The following is an 18,893-nucleotide window of genomic DNA, read 5'->3' on the forward strand; positions in this document are numbered from 1 at the left end:
TCCTCCTTTGCTGAGGGCTTCGGTCATTAAATTTCTCCTGAATTCCTGATTTTATTTATTTATTTTTTGCAGGAGAGAAAGCTCCAGGTTGACTCAGTAGAGAAACGAGCCCAAGTTGTGAGGGAGCTTGTACAGAGTGAGAGACGGTATGTGCAGATGCTGGGAATTGTGAGGGATGTATACGCCAGACCCCTGAGGGCAGCGCTTGATTCCAACAGAGCCATTTTGAGTGCTGCCAATATCCACATCATTTTCTCTGACACTCTGTGCATCTTAAACCTCAACAGGTAAGTCCTAAAGACAGATTCTTAAACAAAAAAGTACTCCCCAGTTGGTGGGAATAGGACATTGTTTCAAAAGCCCCACTGTGGCCAAACAGTTCTCTATCTTCTTGGGGATCTCATTACCCAGAAGAGCAGAGGGGCTCCTTTGCATGTCCCTTGATAGCTACAACCAGCAGTGATGGCTTCCAGTGCTATCCCAGCCCCAGTCTAAGCATCCCAGTCTAACCTTAGGGAAGTCACTTAGGTTTTCTAACTTGGGTGTTCATCTGTAATTCTGTGGGTGCAACATGTACAAGACAAAGAACTCAATGTCTAGGCATTTTGTACTCAATAAGCTGCTCACACAAAAGTCCATGGGAAACAGTCAACAATGTCTAATTGAATAATTAGCCAGGAACAAGAAGATTCAATGGTACCAGGTTACTCTGCTTTTCCATTGAGTTTCCTACATGTATGAAGAGATTGAGAAAAACAATGGTTTCTACCTGTAGTACACTGAAGTGAGCCAAGTGCTACCTTAGTCAGTTCCACAGATCTGGAGAGATCCACCTCCTACCCAGTAACAAGGCTGATGAAACCTCTGTCAGTTTTCATGACCTGGATCTGTAGAGTAGGAAGGCTGTATGCAAGTTATGACTCTTGGCTTTTGAAGCTGCCATTCTCCTCAGATGCCTATTAGAATGTCCGTGGCCCTGGCTCTCTGTGGACGAGCCCTTCAGAAATGGTTCTATTGTAGGAAGCTGAATTCTGACCCAAGGGATTAAGGTAAACGATGGGATCCTGGACAATCAAGCTCTTCCCTCACTTCCCAGCTCCCCTATTCTGTCAAATCTTTATGGCTCTGTGGTTAAGTGTTCTGGTCCAAATCAAGTTCTATCACAAAAGACTAAACAGAAAAGCCAGCACTAATGAATTCATGGCTAAAGCTTGGAGAGTCTCAAACGTTTAAGATACAATCTTCTTGTGTTGTAGAGAGTTTCTAGATAAGCTAAAAGACAGACTACAGGAATGGAGCCCAGCCCACTGTGTGGGAGAAATGTTCATAAAGTTTGGAAGCCAGCTGAACACATACACCAATTTCTTCAACAATTACCCAGTTGTTCTGAAAACCATCGAGAAGGTGAGCAGTTGTACTGTCTCCACCCTAACCCTGTACAACACAAAGGACAAAGGTCCATGGGAAGGGCTGCTTCTCAGCTGCTCTTTCCCAGGTCTCCCCTGTACTTGAAGCTTCTTGAGGACAGGGAGCTTGACACAGGGGCTAACACAGTGGTGGATGCACAGCAGCGCGCAGGGACTGATAGTTGAGTTGCAGCTATCCTTACATTCACAGCCAACTTTTCATGCACTCCAGCCACTTAGTGGCTCAGTGACAGGACACTGAACAATTGAGTTGAAGGAAGATTGCGAGCTCAGAATTCTCTGCTGCTACAATGCTGGGAGTATGCAGGCTTGGCTCTATGGACAACTTGACTGATCTTGAAGACAAGAATGAGAGGAAAGAGTGTTATCAGAAACAAACTGGCGGCACAGCTTTTATAGCTATTTTCAATACTGATATGTACTTCATTAGCATAGTCAGCATACAGGTTAGCTCCAATACATTTAGCTATGGATATTACTACTACTACGACTACTACTATTATTATTATTTTTTTTTTGGTGATTTTTATCTTTATTTTTATTTTTATTTTTTATTAATTTATTCTTGTTACATCTCAATGTTTATCCCATCCCTTGTATCCTCCCATTCCTCCCTCCCCCCCCCATTTTCCCATTATTCCCCTCCCCTATGATGGTCTGAGGGGGATTACTCCCCCTTGTATCTGATCCATAGGGTCTCAAGTCTTCCTCTGAGTGCCACCAGGTCTCCCCCTCCAGGGGACATGGTCAAATGTGAGGCACCAGAGTACGTGAGAAAGTCATATCACACTCTCCACTCAACTGTGGAGAATGTTCTGACCATTGGCTAGATCTGGGAAGGGGTTTAAAGTTTACCTCCTGTATTGTCCTTGGCTGGTGCCTTAGTTTGAGCGGGACCCCTAGGCCCAAATCTGCCTATCATATTGTTCTACTTGTGGATTTCTAGGACCCTCTGGATCCTTTTATTTTGCTATTCTCCTATGCGTCTCTCATTTAGAGTCCCAATAGGATGCCCTCCCCTCTGTCCCAGTTTCCTGGTAAGTGAATTATTATTATTATTATTACCAACCAACAAATTTAGGCCCTTATACCTTTACTCACAGTTATAAATTGCCTTGTTTTTACAATGTTCTTGGAGCTTGAAATCAGCAAATCTTTGACTCAGACATTAACAACATTGACATCTTTTAGAGATATATACATACCTGAGTAGAAGGACTTAATTTCACAGGTAGACCAGTGGTGATGAGTGAGTACATATGAATAAATATTAAGTTTACCATTATATTTTTTGTAATATTACTCTGGAAAACATGAATGACAGCCGAATTAAAGGTGAATATAAGTGATATTCAAGCTCTTACAGAAATGAAATAGGATTTATTGCATGGCAGGCACTTTATGGGTGGGATTCCATCCCTTCACTATGGGCTGGGTCTTCCTTTTATCCATTTCCCTGATAAGAAAGTTAGGTAACTTGACAAAGTCACCTACTCAATTTATTCTAGTTCTAATCCAATCCCACCTTAATTATAAATCTGTTACTATTTCCCTCTATTGGTTAAGTTAATGGATATAGTTAGATATTAAAATACTAGAGTTAATATATTAGAACACACAAATAGTACTATTAATACTTAGATTAAGTGGAGATGTTGCCTTCTTTGACTATTCTGTAGACCACCACTTGCTGCTGGTGGAACACAAGGTCTCATAAAGTTTTGACAATGTAATCTTCACCTTTTAGTGCAGAGAAATGATACCAGCATTCAGAGCTTTCTTGAAGAGGCATGATAAAACCATTGTTACCAAAATGCTGAGGTGAGTTCCCAGGGAGAGCATAGCTGGGCACTCAAGGGCAGGCTCACCATGACCTACAGGAAGCAACCAAGGCACCCTTCCCTATGCCCTATACAGTCTTCCAGAGCTGCTTCTGTACCCATCCCAAAGATTTGAAGAATATATTCATCTTCTCTATGCTCTGAGACTTCATACTCCTGCAGGACACGTAGATCGTGGGGACCTGACCGCTGCAATTGATCAAATAAAAAAATATAAAGGCTACGTAGATCAGGTGAGTTGCTGATAAATACATGTGCCCCTCAACATCGGTGCTTTTGTGGTGGTCTCAGTTGAAGACTCTGAGATGCCTCTTGTTGGGTGGTGGTCTTTACTTCAATCTTACACTCCTTGAAAGACAAATATGTAGTCTTGTTTCACAATTTTGAACATGAAGGGCATCTATTCTAAGCCAAAGAATGTGAGACAATGTTTCTAGACAAGTGTACACTCACAGTGTTCCCTGCCACACACCCAGCATTAGACAGGGTCTTATATATCCCAGTTTAACTTGAACTTGATATGTAGCTAACGATCACGTTGGAAGTTATGAACCTCCTGTCTCCCTCATTTCTTGTGTGCTGCGGTTACAGATATTCACCAGTATTTCTACGTAATATAGTGCTTGAATTTGAACACAGGGATTTAGGCATACTAGGAAAGCCTCTGTCAACTGAGTCACATCCCCAGCACCATCTTTTCTAGTGTGAAAGTGTAAGATTTGGATTTGTATAGATAACCAAAAGAAAAAAATGTAAAATGTTTTTGCTTCCAGGTCTTTGTTTTTTTAAGATATCAAGTTGCTTTCCTGACTCAGTAAGTACAGCATGCGTACTTATTCCCTATATGCTGGACAGGCATCTGGTTTCAATAGAAACACCCTAAAAATACTTTTTTCCCCTGAACATCCTTGTTACTTGCCTTTATTAAAACACTGGGTCTAGAGAACAGATCTTTTTATTAAAGTACCAACCATGTACCATGTATCACAAAATATTAATAAAAAGTGTTATGATCTTTGCCTAATATAACCTTGTTTTCTAGGTAAAGAAAAACATCAAAATGAGAGATCATCTTTTCCGATATACAGACAATCATCTGGGGATGCCCTGTACGAATGATGTTCTTGTTGTGCCTCTGCTCATGTGTATAACCTTGTCACTGGTAAAAAGAAACATACAGATAGAGCCTGAGGCAGTTAAATTTTGTCGATGCCTCTTAGTGCCAAGCACTACAGACTTTCATGTAACATATCTTTGTTATCTGCTTCATTAGAAAATGCACTTGTGGCCTAGGCCCTATCCCATGGTTGGGATCTTCTGTAGCTCCTTCTTTGGTGATACTCTGTTCATGACTCCATTTGAGTGAGCATCCAGTTCTATATTCTACATGGTCTCTGACTGATAAGTTGTTGGTGCAAGGCTCAGCACACTGAAGATGCCCACAACACTTGGGAACCCTCTCTCTGTTAACCACCTATCATTTCTATAAGCGCATCTGATTTCCTTTATCTTTCTGACTCCCTTGTTTCCTGAGGCTCCTACCATACACATCTACTCTCCATTCTTTAATAGTGTGGCCTCTTACTATCTGTTCTTTGAGAATATGCTTTCTTCTGTGAAACTGTCTTCCTTTCCTATTTCACTGGATAAGTGCTATTAGGTCAGGAGGCTGTGGAGATGTCTCAGTGGGCAAGAGCTCTTGCTCCAGAAGCATGAGGACTTGAGTTCAAGTCCAGAACTCGCCTAAAAGGCCAGATGTGGTCACAGGCAGACACCTACAACGCCAGTGCTGTGAGAGGTGGAGACAGAATTGCGGGGCTGCTGGCTGGCAGCCTAGCTCCATCTTTACTGAAAAGACCTTGTCTGAATGGAATAAAGCAAAGAGTGATAGAACAGACCTGTTGTCCTTCTTTGGTCTTTGTGTGTGTGTGCGCGCACACACACACACACACACACACACACACACACACACACACACACCTTTAAAATGAGGTCAATCATGATCTTAACTGTTAAGTTTCTTTGATCTCCAGTTTAGAGCTGTATTTTTCCTTTGCTGTTCCATAGCCTCACGGACTGCCCTGTCATGTGGCCCTGTACCTATCTACTCACACATAGATTGGGAGTCCCATCATGTCATGTGAGCTTTGGCTTGTTTTCTGGTGTCTGACATTCAGAAGGAGTTTGGTGTAGATGAATGAAAGTAGTAATTAATTGGAGGTAATTTGGTCAAATGGGGTAGTTTTGTCATAATGTCTATCTTCATGTCTTGGTAAGAGAAGTATAGGAGATGGTTGGACTGTAAAAGTATGATTCTTAGAACTCACAGAGTTTTAGCTCTGGATCTCTGCACACTGAGAAGACAATTCCATGACCAGAACAATGCAGGGACCTGCTTCCTAATCTTTTGCTTCTTTTTAAATTTTTAAAATGATTTATTTTGTGTGTGTGTACGTCTATGTGAGGGTGTTGGATCCCCTGGATCTGGAGTTACACAGTTGTGAGCTGCGACGTGAGTGTTGGGAATTGAACGTGTGTCTTCTGGAAGAGTAGCTAGTGCTCTCAACTCCTGAGCTATCTCTCCAGCCCACTTCTTTTTCTTGACAGCTCCTTTGACCATCTCCCTAATTTTGTTTTTGACACTAGGAAGGTATATACAGACAAAATATTTTGATAGCTTTAAATAACTGGACAGCCTCAAAAATTGTTTTCTCAGTTTCGTTTGCTGAAGGAAGCTTGTATTACAAACTAAGAAAAGGCTGCGCTCTAGTCAACACCTGTATGTTCTGAGATGTAGAATGGTCTGCACTAGGTGACTGCCAAATAACCATACAGCGTCTTTTTTACCTCACAGACCCTGTCAGAAACAAACAGATACCTAATTAGGATCCAAGATGTAGTTCAACTTCACTGCTGTGATGAGAAAATGGATTTCTCCTTAAGGTGAGCAGCTGTTACCCACACTAAGCCTGTGGTCACCTTCAAACAGTAACTGTCTTGCTCATCACTCACCCCTGGCTCTCAGTACCATGCTCGACCTTCCATGTAGCCAAGAGAACCTTTGTACCGAATCAAAGTTACAGGCAATTTGCCTCTAAGTAGCGGGTCACATAACACATATTTACATTACAATTCATACCGGTATCAAAATTAGTTATGAGATGGCAATGAAATGCTGCTTTATGGTTGGAAGTCATCACAACTTGAGGAATTGTATTACAGGGTCACAGAAAAGTTGTGACCTAGGAAAGTTGAGAACCATTACTCTAGGTGATGTATGGCATTTTATCATCTTGCTTGCATTCCTGAGGGCTTCTTGGTAGAATTAGAAAAAAAAAAACAGTGTCTGCCAAGACCATAAACTTTGTAGTAGACTTTCTCAAGGTTGGTCAGTTTCCTAATGAGATCAGATCCTAGTATTATTGGGACCTCACAGGAATATTATGCTCAGAAGTGAGAGGATCATGTAATTATCCTTGGGTAGCTGTTCAGGTTAGCACTGAAAATGACTTTACCATATCTACTTTGCATAATGTCCAGAGATGTGTAAGAACAGATGGAAAGATGCCAAGGTCCATAAATTAGTCTTCCTGTTGCTTTTTAAAAACAAGAATGGACAAGTTTTTCTATGAAGGTCCAAGGAGTAAATATTTAGAATTTGCAGGCCAAATGAGGCCTGTGCCAATGACCTTTTCTGTTGTAGCACAGAGAGTGCTACACAATACTACTCTACTCATAAACAGTACTAATATGTATCTATGTGCTAATAAAACTTTATTTTTATTTTATGGTCTAACAAAACAAGTGATGAACCATAGTTTCCTGATCTTTGCTTTAGAAAATGGTCACTGTTTTCAGTATTGAGGGCAAAGATAAATTATTCAACAATTAGCAACCAAATGGGAAGGTAGCTCTTTTATTTCAAGCAAACATCTAAAGGCACCAGGGCAGTGGGATAGATCAATCACTCCTTTCACCTTGGGCCCACCTTGGTAGGTCTTGAAAGAAAGTCAAAGGCCGTGAGAAGATCTGAGTTTAATCCCCAGAACTGATAGTGGAACAAGAGATCCTCTGTAAGTTTTCCTCTGACCTCCACATGCTCTCTTGGCACACTCCTCCCTCCAAATATCACTGTAAACAAAGAGAGAAAATCAAATTACAGATGACTGTCTTTTGCCTCGTTGACTCATCATTTTTGTTTTTGTTGCATTGTTATTGGTTGGTAGCAATGGATAATAGCTTCAATAATGGGAAGAAGCTGGTGTCTAGCCCCACAGTCTAAATAGGCTGGCATGGTAGGAGACATGCCAGGTGACCCCGGCTGGGGCTACTCAGCCTTTATACATCATTGCTTCTTGAACAGTCTTCATCTCTTCATATAACTACTGGCAATATATCCCTTTAATTTTGGTTTGAGAAACTGAAGAAAGTTTTGCTGACTATGGAATTTTAGGTTGCTGAGTTTTTGTTTCATTCAGTATTTTCACTTCATTCTTTTTGCTTGGTCAGTTTCGAAGAGAATTTCAATGCAGTTTTTATCCTTGTTCCTCTAGATTTCTGTTGGTTTTTTTTGGAGTTAAGTTCGTCTTTGAGTTTCTAATAGAGTGCATTATGCCTAAAAGTAGAGATCTACTTTGTGTTTGGAGCTTTCTGTACCTGTTGCTGTCAACAGTTGTGAAAAACACTCAACCATTAAAAAAAAAAGTGTAGCTGGGTGTGGTGGCGCATATCTTTAATCCCAGCACTTGGGAGGCAGAGGCAGGCAGATCTCTGTGAGTTCGAGGCCAGCCTGGTCAACAAAGTGAGTCCAGGGCAGCCAAGGCTACATGGAGAATACCTGTCTTGAAAAACCAAAAAAAGAAAAAAAAGAAAAAAAGTGCTATATGTATATGTCTGTGTGGGGGTATATGCAGGCCAGAAAGAGGTATTGGATCCCCTGGAGCTGAAATCACAGGCAGTGATGAGTCATGACGTGGGTGCTGGGAATTGAACTCAGGTCTTCTGAAAGAACAGCAAATAACTACTGAGCCATGTCTCCAGCCTCTAAGCTCAAGTTTTCCTTGAATATTTCTGTTCTTTTCTCTCTTATCTGGTATCCCCAAGACATGTATGTTTTGTTTTCTTTTTCAACTGCCCTTATTGTTTAGATAGTCTCCCTCCTCTCCACCCTCAGTGTGTTCCTGTTTCTCAGTTGTCATGGTTAGAGTTTCTATTGCTGCAATGAAACACCATGACCAAAAGGCAAGTTGGGGAGGAAAGGGTTTTTGGATTACACGTCATAGCACTATTCATCATTGAAGGAAGTCAGGACAGGAACTGAAACAAGGCAGGAACCTGGAGGCAGAAGCTGACTCAGAGGCCATGGAGGGGTGCTGCTCACTGGCTTGTTCAGCCTGCTTTCTTATAAAAAACTAGGACCACCAGCCCAGGGGTGGCCCCGTCACAGTTGGTTGGACCCTCCCACACTGATTACTAGTTGAGAAAATGTCTTACAGTGGAGCTCATGACAGCATTTCCTCAACTGAGGTTCCTTCCTGTGGAATGACTACCGTGTGAAAAACAAAACTGGCCAGTACATCGTTTAAGACTTTTTTTTAATTATTCACACATCTTGAAGCTTACTGTAACTCCTGTTATTGATCATAACTAAACTCCTAACTTGAATATCCCCAAATCATTGCCATAGCCAAATTTGGTTCTGATGCTTGCCCCTAAAGGTCACACTATCATTTAGCAGAATAACTAAGCATGGGGGAGAGGCTCTACTAAGCTTTCTCAGGGAACTAGAATCTAGGGACTCCAAAGACATTGCAAGGCACTGCTGAGTGTCTGTGCATAGAATACTGTCAGCAGATTGGATCTGGGTCTGTTCACACCAAGAACTGGTGGCTGCCTGTTCATCTCAAAGTGTGGGTCCAGAACTTTTGAGTTTTGTTTGTTCACAGTAGAAAGCTCATGATTGCCTGTCAGGCGAGCTAACGCAGCACACAACAGGGACAATGCCCTTCTGAACCAGAGTTAAGAACTTACAACATAGCAGCTCTGCCCCATTTTGGTGAGTCACTATTTGCAGACATACCAAGAAAACCTACCACATTATAGTGCGGAGTGGGGAGGGCAGATGGACCTCTCCTTAGAGTGAAAGCTGCAGTTTCAATGGCATTGCTTCAGAGCACCCTGTAAGCTTATTTCCTGTTATAAAACAATTTTTATATCTTAAAATGTAAATATTTTAAACACTTTTTCTAAACTTAAATATAGAAAAAAATAATTGTCTTTTATCGGTTATGTGGTAAAAACTTTCCCCATCCTCTGGGAAACTACATGGTAAAATTCTTTCCCTAGAGAAAGTGGCCTTTTCCCACATGAGGTTGATCATTCACCTTTTCTGGCTTCCTTTCCCCTTCCTTCCTAGTTCTGCCCCATCATTCTCAGCAACTTGGTCTAAAGCTTCTTTCTTTCTTTTCCCTCCCTCCCCCTAACAAAATATAAGTAAACATGAAGCAACCCAGATACCATCGTAAAACATAACCAGAGACAAGGAAATGTTTACATGTACGAAGTGACTCTGATGATCACTGTTTCTATTTACCTGCATACCCAAAGCAAAAACCAGAGGGACTGATGAGGTCCAAACACACCAGATTTTCTCTTTGCCTACAGTTGGCCATTTTTAGCAACTTCAGTGGAAGCACATAACGATTTGCTTTCTATATGGATAAAGCTACTGAGCTCTTTCCCTTTTAGCTTCTCTCCAAATGGAATTAGAAATTAATTTCTAACTAGTAGTTAAATGCTCGTTTCCCCAGGTTTCTACTTAACGATGTCCTCAGCCATGCCAATTCTCCTGTATTTCCTTCCTAACATGTTACCCTTAGGTGAAACAAAGCGAAACCGTATTGTTCTCGGTCATTCAACTATATCTAGCACAAAACACCAAAACTAAGAAAAGTTATAAAAATATAGCCATGATAATATTCATGCAATAAGGAGGGAACATTCAATCTTCATTTAAAAAAGAAGTTGGATTTATTCCTTTATGTGTGCATTGTCTGCCTTATGCATGTGCTTGGTGCCCACTGAAGTCAGAAGAGGCCATCAGGTCACCTAGTACTGGAGTTACAACAGCTGTTAACCATCATTTGGTGGCTGGGAATTGAACCCTGGTCCTCTGCAATAGCAACCTGAGCCATCTTTCCATCCCTCAATGTCTTGTTTTGTACATTGTTAAAATACTTGCCTAATGGATGAGATCAAATAATTCTATCAGGCACCTTGATGGCCCAGTATTATTGGTCTGAGCGATGCAAGTTCACTTCAAGTATTTCGTGAACTGCACAAAAGGTTGTAGTGGAATAAGGTCTTGGTCATAGGCATACCAATTTAAACATCTGTTCAACAAGGTATGTACTCAATGAAAACAACCCCCTTCTCCACTTTTTAACAGGCTCTATGAACAGACCCGAGACCTCAGCCTCTTCCTCTTCAATGATGCACTGCTTATTACTAGTCGGAGCACATCTCACATTCCATTTGAAAGGACTTCTAAAACAACCTACCAGTTCATTGCATCAGTGGCCATTTCCAGAATGCTCATAGAAGACATTCCAGACTCCAAATGTATGTATATTCTTTCATGAGAAAAGTTATCTCATATCAAACTTATTAACTATAAAAATATCCAAGTAGGGGAAACGCTTGAACAATTTGCCAGTCTGTAAATAATTAACAATACTAGAACTTCATTAACTTGCCTCCGAGGAAGCAAAAGTTGGCATTATCAGACGTACACCTCACACAATAGAAAAACAGCTTTTAGTTAGCAGTAGGCAAGGGGCCACATCATCCTGAGGGGTTCTCTAAGACTCTGACACTGTCTGAAGATGCTAGAGGCTTGGGTCACTATTTCAGGCATCATCCATGCATCCCCTCTATCATCTACCGCTATCCCTAGGAGACTGAATCTAGAGCTCCATACATATTAAGCAAGTGCTCTACTGAGCTACTGTCTCAGCCCTTTTATCTGCCTTTTCTAGTCTACCAGGACTAAGCAGTTATCGTAGACTTGATTATCCTTTTCTTCCCTAAATTGCCACTTAGCTAGTTCCTCTATAAAAGAGCCAGCATTTACAAAGTATGTTTAGTAACCAAACATTTGCTTATAACCCCAGTAGAAATACTATGTCATAAAAGAACTCAACTTAGATCCTTGTCCTTATTTTTAATGTGCCATACTGTAACCCATCTATCTCTCAAGCTTAATAGGAGCTGTGTCTCTTTTCTGCATTTCTATTAGGACAGGTAACTGGCAGGTAATATTTCTCACTGCAGTACTTGTGTGTGCAGACAGGACCTCAGCTTAGAGCAGGAACTAAGACCTTATTTGGGTTTTTGACTCATGAGTCTCACTCCTAGGCTGGGAAGCAACTCACCTTTAACTACTGAGTATGATCAGCACAGGAAACAGGTTTCTCGTCAGTCAGTTCCCTTCCCACTGCAATTGTCAGCTGTGTTGACGTGGGCACTCAGCTAAGGCCATAGTTGGCTCTGTCATTCACACCAAGGTGATCCAGCTCTAGTGCTCAGCCTCTTTATAGCCACCAGGAAATAGTTTTACTGATTCCAGTTCTTCCTGGAAAGACTGAAACAAGCATTTAAAGAGTTTCACATTATCTATCACCTGGCCTTTAAAACAATTGACAAATAATTATAAAGATAGGATTTTTGATGCTTCAATTTTGCTTAGAAGATAACCTTCTAAACTTTATTTGTACTCATTTTGAATCCTTGATTGTAAGTTTTAAAGAATTCTAAGATTAGTTAGTAAAATTTTGAATTTAAAACAGTTTAGATCGTTACCTATGAAGATTAAACATTAATGTAGTACAGTGGAATAATGCTTGGCCATGGTATACTTTCAGTAGATGAAAATATTAATGTATCTCAAATGTTTTCACAGATGTCAAGAATGCATTTATTCTTCGAGGTACAAGCCGTGAATGGGTCTGTGCTACTGAGGTGGTGGATGATAAATTCCTTTGGTTGTCAGCACTCCAACATGCAATCAGAAGCAGTATGAAGTAAGATTAGATTAAAAAAAGACAGGGTTCTTGGAAAGTCAGATAATGTATATTTTGTGCTTCAAAACATCTAGTGAGAAGCACATAGATATCAGTCATGAGTAATGAGACAGTTTAAGATCTATGATAAAGCAATGTGGAATGCATAAAAACAGTGAGTCTAAAATTTTGAACTACATCTTGTAACTACTGCTCATGGCCATTGTTTAAGACAATCTGACATGATGAATAACAAGAAAAAACATATTGTGTAAGTCTTTTAACAAATGTGTAACAAAAAAACCAGAATGAACAATGTTTCTTTTGTGAGCATACTAAAAAAATCTTGAATTTGTTTGTAATTCACCTATCAGCACTGTTTTCATGAAACAATTACTGATTTTATGGGCATGTCTAAGAAATAGAAATGGTAGTTTTCTCAAGCACTTGTCAAATACATCCTTAATGTGAATGCGTTCCTTTAATTCCTAAATCTTCCAAATAACCTTTATATGAATATTATATATATATATAAAATTTTAAAGCCAGTGGTGGAGAATCCAACTTTTTTTTTTTCTCAGCTGCTAGGCGGAGAGAATCTAACTTCATAACAAAAGTTAATGAATAGACTGGAGGGTACAGTTCATTGGTTAAGAGCACTAGCTGTTCTTAACCAATGAGGACCCAGATACGATTCCCAGAACCCACATAGCAGATTACAACCTGTAACTTCAGTTCCAGAAGAACTGGTATTCTCTTCTGGCCCCCAATGAGTACCAGGTATGAATGTATAGTATACATGTAGGTAAAACACCCATATACATAAAAATTAAAATAAATAGTCTTTAAAAATTAATGGAAATCATTGCACTTTGAACTCAGGGCCTGAAAACTGAAATAGAACTGAAAGCCTCCTCCCTATGGACTAGCTTTCATGGTACCAGACAGTTCCATGCAAGCTTCCAAAGGAGGGAAGCAACCAACAGTCCTACCCAGTTATGATGTCTATAAAATACAATACCCAGCATGGCATAATAACCCTGAGAGTACAGCAGTGGCACGCACACCTTGGCAGAAAACAATAGCCCTCTAACTGGACTGAAGACCATCTCAAAACAAACAAAAACCAGTCCTGGAAACCTTGCCGATGACTGCAGAGCAGTGAAGCCTTGGGTCTTGGAGGAGAATCTGCAACCATGACTTTACTATACCAACATAACCCCTAACTCCATCCTAAATATTTGTTCTTACTGTTACAGATAAGTGTGTTCCCTGTCCCTTAACAAGGAACCCCTTCTTTGCACCAGATGGACTCATTGTAGAAAAGCACAACCAATTAAAAAGCAGGTTTGTGGAATTCCATCCCAGGATTCATCTACAAAACAACCTAGCACCTAAGGCTATGGAAACATTCTTGGATCTGGAGGTTGTAAGAGCCAGAAGATCAGGAAGTTTTCTCCTAGCAATGTCAGAAGCTACACTCATAAAGTCTCACCAAGATGGCTACCTAAGTATGAGCTGAACAAGGATAGCTACAATAGAATGCCAGTGCAGATGGGGAAGATCACCAGGCCTCAGCCCTACACAAAGAACAAGAGACTACCAAGGTGTGCTGAGTGGAGAAATAGACTTCCCCAGGGAGGAGCACGCCGACTGGCTATCCGATACCAAATGGTCAGCCCTGAAAACATGCATACTAGTAACATTTACGACTGAGCATGCTGTATTTATTTAGGGATGACTATATGTGTATGTGTGTATATACATACATACATACATACATACACACATATACATACATGTATATAATAACAGTGAAAAAAAAAAGAGACCATGAATTTGAATGAGAGCAAGGGAGGTATATATGGTAGGGTTTAGAAAGGAAAGGGAACAGGAAATTATATAATTATGTAATAATTTCAAACACTAAAAGAAATAGCTCGACACAGTATTATACACCTTTAATCCCAGCACTCCGGAGGCAGAGGAAGAGGCAGAGGTAGAAAGACCTCTTTGAGTTTGATGTCAGCTTGGTTTAGATAGTGTTCCAGGACAGCTAGGAATATTGATAACCTGTCTCAAAAATAAATAAGTAAATAAAAATAATGGAAATCTTGCAAAAAAAGAAGTGCTTGTAATGAAATTTAGCTGAGTAAAAATGAATTCTTTTTGCATATTTGAGTGACTGAGAAAGCTATATGTATTAACTGGGATTAGGTTGTTGGTCTTCTTGTTTCATAATGTGTTATAAGTCATTTGGTACAGTGTAGGATCGTGAATTTGGAACACTTAAATACATTTCAATACTGAAAATATTTCTAATTCTTAAAAGTTTAAACTCTGGCTAAAACATATAGAAATGAAATAGTATATTTTCTTATTAATACAAAAATTATACTTCTGATTCTGTTATGATGGATCTGTGTAAAGTTTAAGACATTTCATAAAGTAACCATTAAAGGGAACATCTGTTGGTAGTTAGCAGTGAATATAAATTGATAAATATTACCTAAATGTATCTCTAAATGTACGCTATGCTGTAAAACAAATACTAAGACAGCACGTCATCCTGACAGGGGAGGCAATGCCCCAGAGACTTATAATAGCAAAGCCTATGTATATGGAGAAGAGTGAATGACAATATAGTTGATTGCAACCTAGAAATCTTAAGTAACCAGTTGAAAAACATTACTTCAAAATGCTGTCTGTAAAACTTCAGTGTGCGCTACACGAGTGTGTACAGACAACAAAGGACAGCCCTGAGTGCCACTCCTCAGGTATCCTGCCTATCTTCCCAGTGAGGGGATCAGTGCTGGGATTACAAGCACATCACCATGCCTGGCTTTATAAAATACAAACAAACTGGGTTCTGTGAATGCAAGACAAGCATTCACCAACTAAAATGGGCCTCCACCTGCTGTAAAATTGCTGTTAAAGTTAGTACGCCAGTCATGCAAAAAGCAGTAATGCTTTCAAATGGCTTTTTCCATTCCTTATGTAATGGTTTTATACTTTTCCTTCACCTTGAGAGGACAATGAAGAAAGACTTGTCTTCATAGTTAGTTTATACGCACTCCTGCTGAATTACACTCTTACAGAAAAACACAGAAAAACCCTAAGTCACTGGTGAAACTGGTTAAGAAAAGCAGAAATGCTGACCCCGCGTTGTCACGGGAAACAAGTTTCCAATACTTCATGGTTCCTGAAGAATGCTGACGAAGGCCCTGAGCAAGAAAGAGAAGTGGCTTTCGAGAAAACACACCAGGCTCTCAAATCAAACACCAAGTAGGGAGCTCATCTTAAAACCCTTTATAGAATATGGGTTCTTCAGAAAAGGACATTAATAATTTGATTTTGTCTTCCCTTTGCAAAGATTTCTGAGTTTGTGCTTGATGAGCAGCCCATTCTGTAAATCCAGTCTTTGTGTGGTTTGGTCACAGAAATGCAAGGGGTCAGTATTATTGTCTGATGCTATGACATAGGTGAGGCAAGCCAACAAACACGATGTATCCTCCAGAAAAAGTCCTCCTGACCCTTTTATTGAAATTAAAAAATAAAAGATACTTAAATACAATGGTGAACATATAGGGCAAAACAGAATCATAAAATTTAATGTTCAATTAAGCAGTGAGCTGAATGTTCGGGTTTCTAAGTAGGCTCTGAACCCCAAACTGCTTAAAAATGGGCATGTTCACAGTTAACGGCAGTTGGCTTATAGGTGAGAGAACGGTCGGAGTTGCTCCAGTTGAACTTCCAGGGAAATTCTCTCTTCAAGAACATCCTGAAAAAGATGCAAAGTCCAAGTTTTGTTTAAAGTAGACAGAAATCTGACTCTAGTTCTGTTTTATAACAACTGCATTTGTCAAGAAAAAAGAGACAATGATTCATATTTTTAAAAAATTTGTATATGTGTAATAGGAAAACATGATCTTACTGATCTTACTAATTCATAACAGAACTAGGTAATAAAATGCTTTTAATTGTTAGAAAAGCCAGTAATGGTAGCAGATGGATATTATTGCACAAATTTTGAATAAAGCCTTAAATGCATATGAATTTGTTAACATGAATTCTTTCCTTTGGTGATAGTATCTGATCCAAGATCACATTGTGAATTTCAGTTCTACAAAGAAAAGATTTATTTTTGCCTTCAGAATCTTTAGAATTAGCACTATAAATAGTAATAGTAAAGGGGGAGAGGGAGGGAGGGAGAGACAGACTTGTGCGCGCACACATGTGCGCATGTGCACATGCAAAGGTTGGAGAACAATTTGGGAGTCCGTTCTCTCCTTCCACCATGGGTTTCAGGGAAAGAACATTGGTGACCAGGATTGCAGGGCAAGTGCTTTCCCTGGCTGAACCACCTCCTTGGTCCATGAAACACTACTGTGACTTATGGTTTGTCTTATTTTTTCACACACAAAATGACTTCAATGTTCTCATTCTTTGTCTTAATTAGACTGGTTTAAGTTTCTATTACTGAATCTGAGTTGTCTTTAATAAAAGGATAAAGCGATAATAGCCCAATTGCCTACATACTACATGGAGCTTAGAGCCATATATGTATTCTCCAAGGGACTCAAGTCTACTTTTCCTCCGTCCCTAAGTTTCTTCACGGAAGTTAACAATGTTATAGCAATGTCTTACATATGCAGGATAAGACAATGTGCATGCACCAGAACTGTGTTGGGAAATGTCTTTAGTATTCAAAGATTCAATGGCTTACACAACATTTTAGCTACACACTTTTTTCTGCTTCAAGAAAGTTTCACAGCTCCAATTTCCCAAAACGGAGATGTGTAGCGTTCATGGAACTTAAGACTCAGAAACCACGTTACCTTTAATTGCTGTTGCAGCTCACTGTTCAGTCTGGCCAGGACGGTGTTCGTTTCCTTATTGCGTCTAATCGATGCCTGGATAGCCTTTTTATCTTTCCCTACAGATCTGAGAAGACACATGGAAAACAACACCATTCATTTCTTTCCTGTCTTTAACCCCTTTCCTCCTATGAACTTCTAAGCAGAGAAAGAGAAAGAACTTCTCCCTTCTTAGCTCAATTTCACTTGCTGTTTCAATGGTAACTGAGAAGATACAAGCTTCAGAAGCCCAAGATCACAGCTGCTATTTTAATTACTGTAATTATTCTGTCAAATTCATGAAGTGAAGTAGTCTGGACCCAGTACTTGTAGATTTTTTCTATAAACAGCCAGGCAAGGACTCTTCTTGGCTTTGTGGGCTGTACTGTTCCTGCTATGTGCATTTTTTTTCTTTCTCTTTTCTTAGAAATGTACAAGCTAGGCCAGCATCATGGCCCAGTTAGTAAGGGCACTTGCTACACAGACGTGATGACCCCAGTCTGATCCCTAGAATCAACATGGAAGGAGATCAACTTCCACAAGTTGTCCACTGACCCCATATGCACGGAACGTGTGTAGAGGTCAGAGGACAACTTGTGGAGTTTGGTTCTCTCCTTCCGCCACGTGACTTGTGGGCCTGGGCTATAAGAACTTCTGCTTAAGTAAAGAACTGACTTGTTTCTTTTTCGCCTGGTGGTGGTACTGTGCTTTTGTTGTTAGTAATTACTGTACGGAGGAATAACTTGAGCTACCTGGGAACAGAAGGCTGTGACGCAAGAGCAGCAGCTAAGACACCTGTCTTTTGTGTATGCTCATCGGTGTCTGGCCTTAATTCATCTTCTGACTTTAATCTTCTTCGAACAGGCTTAGGTGGCGGAGCCAGAGGTGTTGTGCCTTTGCTCTAAAAAGTAAGAGAAATGAGCACTCTTAGTGATAGTTATGCCAATTAGCATTTTGTTAACACCAACTGCCTTTTTAAAGCCACTTGCTATTTAAAAAGGAGGTTACTCATCTTATTTTAAAACATTTATGTATCTGTGGCAACAGTTAAGGAAAAATGAGAGTGAATTCTTATCACCATGCTGCCTAGATGGAGCTCCTGACTCTCTGGCTCAGCGTCCCCAGTGCTGGACTGAAGAAGAGCACCTCAACAACACCTGGCTTAGCCCTTGTTATTTCTAAGAAGTACCTTGGCAGTCCCTTATACACAAAAAATGTCCACATTATAAAAAGATTTTTCATACCACATTGGCAGGAACATTAGCAGCTGTCTTTTCTTCAATTTTACTGTCTGTCTGGGCAACCCGAAGAGAGCTTGCAGGGTCAGAAGCTTTTTCGGCCTAGAGAGGAATGTAGTATCACATTACTATATAACTATATGTAGTTAAGCACAGAACATGTACCAAAGTAAGATGTTAGGAGCTGTTTGTTTTGACAGGAAATCTGAGGTGATAAGAAAACCTTGCCAGATGAATTTCCCTAGCACTGAAGTTGGGAAACAAGATCTGAGAGCAGGAAAGAAAGAGGAGATGCAGGCACGGCACTGTACTGCTAGCTCGTTGCTGTGAGGCTCTGTGACTGGAAAGTGATACATCTAGCCAAGCAAATACAGGACAGTCTCCTGAACACACTCACTTCTGTCCCCAAGTCCACTGTATCCTTCCTAGGCATGGTCCACTCCCCTAGTAGGCCAAGGGAGCTTCCCTGTGG

General features: G+C 40.2%; 2 protein-coding genes across 5 annotated transcripts in view; one reads left to right on the top strand and one right to left on the bottom strand.

Moving 5' to 3' along the window:
• Ect2l (epithelial cell transforming 2 like) overlaps positions 1-12,452 on the top strand; it is a 75,338-nt gene extending 62,886 nt beyond the window's left edge. Inside the window, 9 exon segments of the mRNA XM_051164417.1 lie at positions 73-287; positions 1,257-1,404; positions 3,175-3,248; positions 3,345-3,501; positions 4,311-4,343; positions 4,345-4,377; positions 6,123-6,211; positions 10,716-10,888; positions 12,228-12,452. Coding sequence (XP_051020374.1) covers positions 73-287; positions 1,257-1,404; positions 3,175-3,248; positions 3,345-3,501; positions 4,311-4,343; positions 4,345-4,377; positions 6,123-6,211; positions 10,716-10,888; positions 12,228-12,352 — 1,047 coding nt within the window. The 3' untranslated portion in view covers positions 12,353-12,452.
• Positions 12,453-15,811: 3,359 nt separating this feature from the next.
• Reps1 (RALBP1 associated Eps domain containing 1) overlaps positions 15,812-18,893 on the bottom strand; it is a 67,894-nt gene continuing 64,812 nt past the window's right edge. For all 4 annotated transcript variants that reach the window (XM_051164587.1, XM_051164586.1, XM_051164585.1 and 1 more), the window contains 4 exons: positions 18,428-18,523; positions 17,936-18,084; positions 17,166-17,271; positions 15,812-16,108 (listed from right to left, as the gene is read on the bottom strand). In XM_051164587.1, the coding sequence (XP_051020544.1) occupies positions 16,040-16,108; positions 17,166-17,271; positions 17,936-18,084; positions 18,428-18,523 (420 nt within the window). In that variant the 3' untranslated portion in view covers positions 15,812-16,039. The remainder of the gene's footprint in view (positions 16,109-17,165; positions 17,272-17,935; positions 18,085-18,427; positions 18,524-18,893) is intronic.

This window comes from Acomys russatus, chromosome 21 (genome assembly GCF_903995435.1).
Source record: "Acomys russatus chromosome 21, mAcoRus1.1, whole genome shotgun sequence".
Taxonomy (NCBI): Eukaryota; Metazoa; Chordata; class Mammalia; order Rodentia; family Muridae; genus Acomys; species Acomys russatus.